This window comes from Salmo salar, chromosome ssa07 (genome assembly GCF_905237065.1).
Source record: "Salmo salar chromosome ssa07, Ssal_v3.1, whole genome shotgun sequence".
Taxonomy (NCBI): Eukaryota; Metazoa; Chordata; class Actinopteri; order Salmoniformes; family Salmonidae; genus Salmo; species Salmo salar.
Genome location: NC_059448.1, coordinates 3,168,998 through 3,178,997, shown reverse-complemented (window position 1 = coordinate 3,178,997; position 10,000 = coordinate 3,168,998). Strand labels below are relative to the sequence as shown.

Genomic DNA, 10,000 nt, shown 5'->3' with positions numbered 1-10,000 from the left:
GGTGATAGACCCCAGCTGATATAGACTGACCAGGTAGTGGTGATGGTCCCCAGCTGATATAGACTGACCAGGTAGTGGTGGTAGACCCCAGCTGATATAGACTGACCAGGTAGTGGTGGTAGACCCCAGCTGATATAGACTGACCAGGTAGTGGTGGTAGACCCCAGCTGATATAGACTGACCAGGTAGTGGTGATAGACCCCAGCTGATATAGACTGACCAGGTAGTGGTGATAGACCCCAGCTGCTATAGACTGACCAGGTAGTGGTGAAGGTCCCCAGCTGATATAGACTGACCAGGTAGTGGTGATAGACCTCAGCTGATATAGACTGACCAGGTAGTGGTGATGGTCCCCAGCTGATATAGACTGACCAGGTAGTGGTGATAGACCCCAGCTGATATAGACTGACCAGGTAGTGGTGATGGTCCCCAGCTGATATAGACTGACCAGGTAGTGGTGATAGACCCCAGCTGATATAGACTGACCAGGTAGTGGTGATGGTCCCCAGCTGATATAGACTGACCAGGTAGTGGTGATGGTCCCCAGCTGATATAGACTGACCAGGTAGTGGTGATGGTCCCCAGCTGATATAGACTGACCAGGTAGTGGTGATAGACCCCAGCTGATATAGACTGACCAGGTAGTGGTGATAGGCCCCAGCTGATATAGACTGACCAGGTAGTGGTTGTAGACCCCAGCTGATATAGACTGACCAGGTAGTGGTGATGGTCCCCAGCTGATATAGACTGACCAGGTAGTGGTGAAAGTCCTCAGCTGATATAGACTGACCAGGTAGTGGTGATGGTCCCCAGCTGATATAGACTGACCAGGTAGTGGTGATAGACCCCAGCTGATATAGACTGACCAGGTAGTGGTGATGGTCCCCAGCTGATATAGACTGACCAGGTAGTGGTGAAAGTCCCCAGCTGATATAGACTGACCAGGTAGTGGTGATAGTCCCCAGCTGATATAGACTGACCAGGTAGTGGTGATGGTCCCCAGCTGATATAGACTGACCAGGTAGTGGTGATGGTCCCCAGCTGATATAGACTGACCAGGTAGTGGTGATGGTCCCCAGCTGATATAGACTGACCAGGTAGTGGTGAGGGTCCCCAGCTGATATAGACTGACCAGGTAGTGGTGAAAGTCCTCAGCTGATATAGACTGACCAGGTAGTGGTGATGGACCCCAGCTGATATAGACTGACCAGGTAGTGGTGATAGACCTCAGCTGATATAGACTGACCAGGTAGTGGTGATGGTCCCCAGCTGATATAGACTGACCAGGTAGTGGTGAAGGTCCCCAGCTGATATTGACATAGTTTATAAATCATTAGGTACACTTGCTATTTCCATGATATAGACTGACCAGGTGAATCCAGGTGAAAGCCGTGATCCCTTATTGATGTCACTTGTTAAGTCCACTTCAATCAGTGTAGTGAAGGGGTAGCCATTTGATTAGCTGTTCAGGAGTCTTATGGCTTGGGGGTAGAAGCTGTTTAGAAGCCTCTTGGACCTAGTCTTGGCGCTCCAGTACCGCTTGCCCTGCGGTAGCAGAGAGAACAGACTATGACTAGGGTGGCTGGAGTCTTTGATAATTTTTAGGGCCTTCGTCTGACACCGCCTGGTATAGAGGTCCTGGATGGCAGGAAACTTGGCCCCGGTGATGTACTGGGCCTTACGCGCTACCTTCTGTAGTGCCTTGCGGTCGGAGGCCGAGCAGTTGCCGTACCAGGTAGTGATGCAACCAGTCAGGATGCTCTCGATGGGGCAGCTGTTAAATCTTTTGAGGATCTGAGGACCCATGCCAAATCTTTTCAGTCTCCTGAGGGGGAATAGGTTTTGTCGTGCCCTCTTCACGACTGTCTTGGTATAATTTGACCATTTTAGTTTGTTGGTGATGTGGACGCCAAGGAACTTGAGGCTCTCAACCTGCTCCACTACAGCCCCGTCGATGAGAATGGGGGCGTGCTCGGTCCTCCTTTTCCTGTAGTCCACAATCATCTCCTTTGTCTTGATCATGTTTAGGGAGAGGTTGTTGTCCTGGCACCACACGGCCAGGTCTCTGACCTCCTCCCTATAGGCTGTCTCATCGTTGTCGGTGATCAGACCTACCACTGTTGTGTCATCAGCAAACTTAATGATGGTGTTGGAGTCGTGCCTGGCCGTGCAGTCATGAGTGAACAGGGAGTACAGGAGGGGACTGAGCACGCACCCCTGAGGGGCCCCGTGTTGAGGATCAGCGTGGCGGATGTGTTGTTACCTACCCTTACCAGCTTGTGTTGGCCCGTCAGGAAGTCCAGTTGCAGAGGGAGGGGTTTAGTCCCAGGGTCCTTAGCTTAGTGATGAGCATTGAGGGCACTATGGTGTTGAAGGCTGAGCTGTAGTCAATGAACAGCATTCTCACATAGGTGTTCCTTTTGTCCAGGTGTGAAAGGGCAGTGTGGAGTGCAATAGAGATTGCATCATCTGTGGATCTGTTGGGGCGGTATGCAAATTGGAGTGGGTCTAGGATTTATGGGATAATGGTGTTGATGTGAGTCATGACCAACCTTTGAAAGCACTTCATGACTACAGACATGAGTGCTACGAGTCGGTAGTCATTTAGGCAGGTTACCTTAGTGTTCTTGGGCACAGGGACTATGGTGGTCTGCTTGAAACATGTTGGTATTACAGACTCAGTCAGGGAGAGGTTGAAAATGTCAGTGAAGACACTTGCTAGTTGGTCAGCGCATTCTCGGAGTACACGTCCTGGTAATCCGTCTGGCCCTGCGGCCTTGTGAATGTTGACCTGTTTAAAGGTCTTACTCACATCGGCTGCAGAGAGCGTGATCACACAGTCGTCCAGAACAGCTGATGCTCTCATGCATGTTTCAGTGTTACTTGCCTCAAAGCGAGCATAGAAGTTAATTAGCTCGTCTGGTAGACTTGTGTCACTGGGCAGCTCTCGGCTGTGCTTCCCTTTGTAGTCTGTAATAGTCTGCAAGCCCTGCCACACCCGACGAGCGTCGGAGCCGGTGTAGTACGATTCGATCTTAGTCCTGTATTGATGCTTTGCCTGTTTGATGGTACATCAGAGGGCATAGTGGGATTTCTTATAAGCTTCCGGGTTAGAGTCCCGCTCCTTGATGGTCTCATGGTCTGAGAGTCTTTAGGTGCCTTTTGGAAAACTCCAAGTGGGCTGTCATGTGCCTTTTACTGAGGAATGGCTTCCGTCTGGCCTCTCTACCATAAAGGCCTGATTGGTGGAGTGCTGCAGAGATGGTTGTCCTTCTGGAAGGTTCTCCCATCTCCACAGAGGAACTCTGGAGCTCTGTCAGAGTGACCATCGGGTTCTTGGTCACTTCCCTGACCAAGGCCCTTCTCTCCCGATTGCTCAGTTTGGCCGGGCGGCCAGCTCTAGGAAGAGTCTTGGTGGTTCCAAACTTCTTCCATTTAAGACCTTCAATGCTGCAGATTTATTTTTGTACCCTTCCCCAGATCTGTGCCTCAACACAATCCTGTCTCTGAGCTCTACAGACAATTCTTTCGACCTCATGGCTTGGTTTTTGCTGTGACATGCTCTGTCAACTGTGGGACCTTATATAGACAGGGTGTGTGCATTTCCAAATCATGTCCAATCAATTGAATTTACCACAGGTGGACTCCAATCAAGTTGTAGAAATATCTCAAGGATGATCAATGGAAACAGGATGCGCCTGAGCTCAATTTAGAGTCTCATAGCAAAGGGTCTGATATTTTTGCAAAAACGTCTAAAAACCTGTTTTCGCTTTGTTGTTATGGGATATTGTGTGTAAATTGATTCATTATATATATATATATTAGAATAAGGCTATAACGTAAAACAAAATGTGGAAAAACTCTAAGGGTCTGAATATTTTCCAAATGCAATGTATGTACCTGGTAGTGACAATTGTCCCTAGGTTGTGGATTGACTTCCTCAGTCCCTCTGCCTCCATCACTAAGTCCAGTTGATCATTCTCCTCAGCCTGGAATGGTAGCCCTACCAGAAATATACATGTTTAAAACGACAACACTACCAGAAATATACACGTTAAAAACAGTAGCACTACCAGAAATATACATGTTAAAAACGACAACACTACCAGAAATATACATGTTAAAAACAGTAGCACTACCAGAAATATACATGTTTAAAATGACAACACTACCAGAAATATACACGTTAAAAACAGTAGCACTACGAGAAATATACATGTTTAAAACGACAACACTACCAGAAATATACACGTTAAAAACAGTAGCACTACGAGAAATATACATGTTTAAAATGACAACACTACCAGAAATATACATGTTAAAAACAGTAGCCCTACGAGAAATATACATGTTTAAAATGACAACACTACCAGAAATATACACGTTAAAAACAGTAGCACTACCAGAAATATACATGTTTAAAACGACAACACTACCAGAAATATACATGTTAAAAACGACAACACTACGAGAAATATACATGTTTAAAACGACAACACTACCAGAAATATACACGTTAAAAACAGTAGCACTACCAGAAATATACATGTTAAAAACGACAACACTACCAGAAATATACACGTTAAAAACAGTAGCACTACCAGAAATATACATGTTTAAAACGACAACACTACCAGAAATATACATGTTAAAAACAGTAGCCCTACGAGAAATATACATGTTTAAAACGACAACACTACCAGAAATATACACGTTAAAAACAGTAGCACTACGAGAAATATACATGTTTAAAATGACAACACTACCAGAAATATACACGTTAAAAACAGTAGCACTACCAGAAATATACATGTTAAAAACGACAACACTACCAGAAATATACATGTTAAAAACGACAACACTACGAGAAATATACATGTTTAAAACGACAACACTGCCAGAAATATACATGTTAAAAATAATAGCACTCCCAGAAATATACATGTTTAAAATGACAACACTACCAGAAATATACATGTTAAAAACGACAACACTACCAGAAATATACATGTTAAAAACGACAACACTACCAGAAATATACACGTTAAAAACAGTAGCACTACCAGAAATATACATGTTTAAAATGACAACACTATCAGAAATATACATGTTAAAAACGACAACACTACCAGAAATATACATGTTTAAAATGACAACACTACCAGAAATATACATGTTAAAAACGACAACACTATCAGAAATATACATGTTAAAAACAGTAGCACTACCAGAAATATACATGTTAAAAACGACAACACTACCAGAAATATACATGTTAAAAACAGTAGCACTACCCTAAATTTACGGGGACAGCTGGGACCACGTTAGCCTGTCTGACGTGACCCACGGGTACAGCTGAGAAATTATTTGATTGGTTCTCTCAAATGTGGCTGTGGGTGTTTGACTGAGAAAGACACAGAGGAGAGCCAACCAGTAAAAGCACCACCCCCTTTTCATTATCAACGCATCGTCCCGACAACAACAAACAGCCACTCCAGACTCTGAAGTCGGGAGGACGTTGAGAGTTAGGTGTTAGCCAGACTAATTTCACATGTCATCACGGAATGGAACATGTAAGAATTTCCAAACCTTGGCTGGCCAGCTCCCCCAGTATCTCCGCTAGGCCTCTCTCAGCCTGCAGGCTCGCGGCGCTGGCCTCCCCGCTCAGGGCCTCCTCTGTCTGGGTACAGGTGTCAGCGATACCCCCGTGGCCCTGGAGCAGGGTGTCCAGCTGGGCCTGCAGAACCTAGGGGGAGGGAGAGAGAGAAGTGTGTGAAAAGTTGAATGTGCTGTAAACACAGAGAGAAAGGAAGAGGAAGACACTTTTTTATCTCTTCCTTTCTACTCTACCGTCTCTCTCTCTCTCTCTCTCTCTCTCTCTCTCTCCCTCTCTCTCTCTCTCTCTCTCTCCCTCCCTGCCTCCCTCTCCCGTCCCTCTCTCTCTCTCTCTCTCTCTCTCTCCCCCTCTCTCTCTCTCTCTCTCTCTCTCTCTCTCTCTCTCTCTCTCTCTCTCTCTCTCTCTCTCTCTCTCTCTCTCTCTCTCTCTCTCTCTCATCCTCCCTGCCTCCCTCTCCCGTCCCTCTCTCTCTCCCTCTCTCTCTCTCTCTCTCTCTCTCTCTCTCTCCCTCCCTGCCTCCCTCTCCCGTCCTCTCTCTCTCTCTCTCTCTCTCTCTCTCTCTCGCTCTCTCTCTCTCCCCCCTCTCTCTCTCTCTCTCTCTCTCTCCCTCCCTGCCTCCCTCTCCCGTCCCCCTCCATACCTTCTGTTTCAGTCCGTAGGTGACCTCTAGCTCCATCAGTAGGACACTCTTCCTGACGTCCAGGGTCTTGTGGAGCTCTTCGAAGCTGACGTGGATGTCTTCCTCGATCAAATCTCTCTGATTGGTCAGCTGCTGTAAGATCTCTCTCAGAGACACCAGGGCCTCCGAGATCTGAGGCAGTCTTCAGGTACAGATAGATCAGAGGGTCGGGGGGGGTGGGGGGACGGAGAGAGAGAGAGCGATGGAGGGGGATGAAACTTGACAATAAAGATGTCTACAGTAACTCTTCAGTGTGGGGGGGTGGGGGGACGGAGAGAGAGAGAGCGATGGAGGGGGATGAAACTTGTCTACAGTAACTCTTCAGTGTGGGGGGGTGGGGGGACGGAGAGAGAGAGAGCGATGGAGGGGGATGAAACTTGTCTACAGTAACTCTTCAGTGTGGGGGGTGGGGGGACGGAGAGAGAGAGAGCGATGGAGGGGGATGAAACTTGTCTACAGTAACTCTTCAGTGTGGGGGGGTGGGGGGACGGAGAGAGAGAGAGCGATGGAGGGGGATGAAACTTGTCTACAGTAACTCTTCAGTGTGGGGGGGTGGGGGGACGGAGAGAGAGAGAGCGATGGAGGGGGATGAAACTTGACAATAAAGATGTCTACAGTAACTCTTCAGTGTGGGGGGGTGGGGGGACGGAGAGAGACATGTTTAGCTATTCTATTACTAAGTCCCAACAATAATAGTAAACAAAAATGTGACCTTGTGGGGACGTTTTGTTGGTCCCCACAAGGTCAAATAGTATTTCTAGAGGGTTTAGGGTTAAGGTTAGGGTTAGGTTAAGGGTTAGGAGCTAGGGTTAGTTTAGGGTTAGGGTTAGGGTTAGTTTAGGGTTAGGGTTAGGTTAAGGGTTAGGAGCAAGGGTTAGTTTAGGGTTAGGAACTAGTGTTAGGAGCTAGGGTTAGTTTAGGGTTAGTTTAGGGTTAGGAGCTAGGGTTAGTTTAGGGTTAGGAGCTAGGGTTAGTTTAGGGTTAGTTTAGGGTTAGGAGCTAGGGTTAGTTTAGGGTTAGGAGCTAGGGTTAGTTTAGGGTTGGGTTAGGAGCTAGGGTTAGGAGCTAGGGTTAGTTTAGGGTTAGGAACTAGGGTTAGTTTAGGGTTAGTTTAGGGTTAGTTTTAGGGTTCGTTTTAGGGTTAGGAGCTAGGGTTAGTTTAGGGTTAGGAACTAGGGTTAGTTTAGGGTTAGGAGCTAGGGTTAGTTTAGGGTTAGGAGCTAGGGTTAGTTTAGGGTTAGGAGCTAGGGTTAGTTTTAGGGTTAGGGGTTAGTGAAAGTAGGATTTTGAATGGGACTGAATTTTGTGTCCCCACAAGGTTAGGGTGTGTGTGTGTGTGTGTGTGTGTGTGTGTGTGTGTGTGTGTGTGTGTGTGTGTGTGTGTGTGTGTGTGTGTGTGTGTGTGTGTACCTGTTCTGTGCGGCAGTCAGTCTCTCCTGCAGCCCGTCTCTGTGTGTCTTCAGAAAGTCTAACAACGGGACCGTGGGATGGTCCGCATGCTCCCCCGACACACACACCTCACACACACACACCTCACACCCTGAACAGTACAGCTCCGTCACCTGCAGACGACACACACACACACACACACACACACACACACACACACACACACACACACACACACACACACACACACACACACACACACACACACACACACACACACACACTCACACACACACACACTCACACACACACACACACACACACACACACACACACACACACATGGTCAACGTGGGGGAGGAGTATGTGTGTGTGTGTGTGTGTGTGTGTGTGTGTGTGTGTGTGTGTGTATCTCCTATCTTGCCTGTGTGTGTGTGTGTGTGTGTGTGTGTGTGTGTGTGTGTGTGTGTGTGTGTGTGTGTGTGTGTGTGTGTGTGTGTGTGTGTGTGTGTGTGTGTCCTACCTTGCCGGTGTGTGTGTGACAGGCCAGTCCCTTGTCCGGTAGAGCCTCCAAAACTGTACACTCTTCACTACTGCTGTCAGGTGACGGCTGTCCCGCCTCCATCAGGACAGTACACACCCCTTTCTACAGCCTGCAGCCAGGGGGACGGACAGGATTGGCAGACAAACACCGTCCTTTCTGAGGACTGCAGTAACTCTGGACGGATTCACCTCAGGACTGCGGACGGATTCACCTCAGGACTGCAGTAACTCTGGACGGATTCACCTCAGGACTGCGGACGGATTCACCTCAGGACTGCAGTAACTCTGGACGGATTCACCTCAGGACTGCAGTAACTCTGGACGGATTCACCTCAGGACTGCAGTAACTCTGGACGGGTTCCCCTCAGGACTGGGAACTCATTGTCCTACAAGGAGTGATGGCAGACAGGAAAGATACTTCTGAGTTGCTGTTAAACAGCTGATGGAGAGAAGACACACAGCTGATGGGGAGGAGACACACAGCTGATGGGGAGAAGAGACACACAGCTGATGGGGAGAAGAGACACAGCTGATGGGGAGAAGAGACACACAGCTGATGGAGAGAAGAGACACACAGCTGATGGGGAGAAGAGACACAGCTGATGGGGAGAAGAGACACACAGCTGATGGGGAGAAGAGACACACAGCTGATGGAGAGAAGAGACACACAGCTGATGGGGAGAAGAGACACACAGCTGATTGGGGAGAAGAGACACACAGCTGATGGGGAGAAGAGACACACAGCTGATGGGGAGAAGAGACACACAGCTGATGGGGAGAAGAGACACACAGCTGATGGGGAGAAGAGACACACAGCTGATGGGGAGAAGAGACACAGCTGATGGGGAGGAGACACACAGCTGATGGGGGAGAGGAGACACACAGCTGATGGGGAGAAGAGACACACAGCTGATGGGGGATAAGAGACACAGCTGATGGGAGAAGAGACACACAGCTGATGGGGAGAAGAGACACACAGCTGATGGGGAGAAGAGACACACAGCTGATGGGGAGAAGAGAAACACAGCTGATTGAGAAGAGACACACAGCTGATGGGGAGAAGAGACACACAGCTGATGGGGAGAAGAGACACACAGCTGATTGGGGAGAAGAGACACACAGCTGATGGAGAGGAGACACACAGCTGATGGGGAGGAGAGACACAGCTGATGGGGAGAAGAGACACACAGCTGATTGGGGAGGAGACACACAGCTGATGGGGAGAAGAGAAACAGCTGATGGGGAGAAGAGACACACAGCTGATTGGGGAGAAGAGACACACAGCTGATTGGGGAGGAGACACAGCTGATGGGGAGAAGAGACACACAGCTGATTGGGGAGAAGAGAAACACAGCTGATTGGGGAGGAGACACAGCTGATGGGGAGAAGAGACACACAGCTGATTGGGGAGAAGAGACACACAGCTGATTGGGGAGAAGAGAAACAGCTGATGGGGAGAAGAGACACACAGCTGATGGGGAGAAGACACACAGCTTGATAATGTTGTTCTATTAAGACTGTTTCCATCTAAAGGCCAAATGAACCAAATATATTTTACCATGCGACATAAACACAAACAGACGCGATATATTTGTCACGTCCTGACCATAGAGAGCCCTTGGTTCTCAGGGCGTGACTAGGGGGTGTTCTAGTTTTTACATTTCTATGTTGGTGCTCTTGGTATGGTTCCCAATTAGAGGCAGCTGATGTTTGTTGTCTCTAATTGGGGATCATGCTTAAGTTCCCCGATTGTTCCCACCTGGGTCGTGGGA

General features: G+C 48.1%; 1 protein-coding gene across 2 annotated transcripts in view; it reads right to left on the bottom strand.

Annotated features, from left to right (window-relative positions):
• Nucleotides 1–10,000, bottom strand: part of trim2b (tripartite motif containing 2b) — a 27,451-nt gene that overhangs the window by 11,648 nt on the left and 5,803 nt on the right. Inside the window, exons 2-7 of one of the 2 annotated variants that reach the window (XM_045721409.1) lie at nucleotides 8,560–8,614; nucleotides 8,209–8,472; nucleotides 7,707–7,858; nucleotides 6,258–6,438; nucleotides 5,590–5,746; nucleotides 3,901–4,003 (exon numbers count right to left, since the gene is read on the bottom strand). In XM_045721409.1, the coding sequence (XP_045577365.1) occupies nucleotides 3,901–4,003; nucleotides 5,590–5,746; nucleotides 6,258–6,438; nucleotides 7,707–7,858; nucleotides 8,209–8,310 (695 nt within the window). In that variant the 5' untranslated portion in view covers nucleotides 8,311–8,472; nucleotides 8,560–8,614. Of the gene's footprint in view, nucleotides 1–3,900; nucleotides 4,004–5,589; nucleotides 5,747–6,257; nucleotides 6,439–7,706; nucleotides 7,859–8,208; nucleotides 8,615–10,000 lie in introns of both variants that reach the window. The other variant, XM_045721408.1, reaches the window with a different exon arrangement.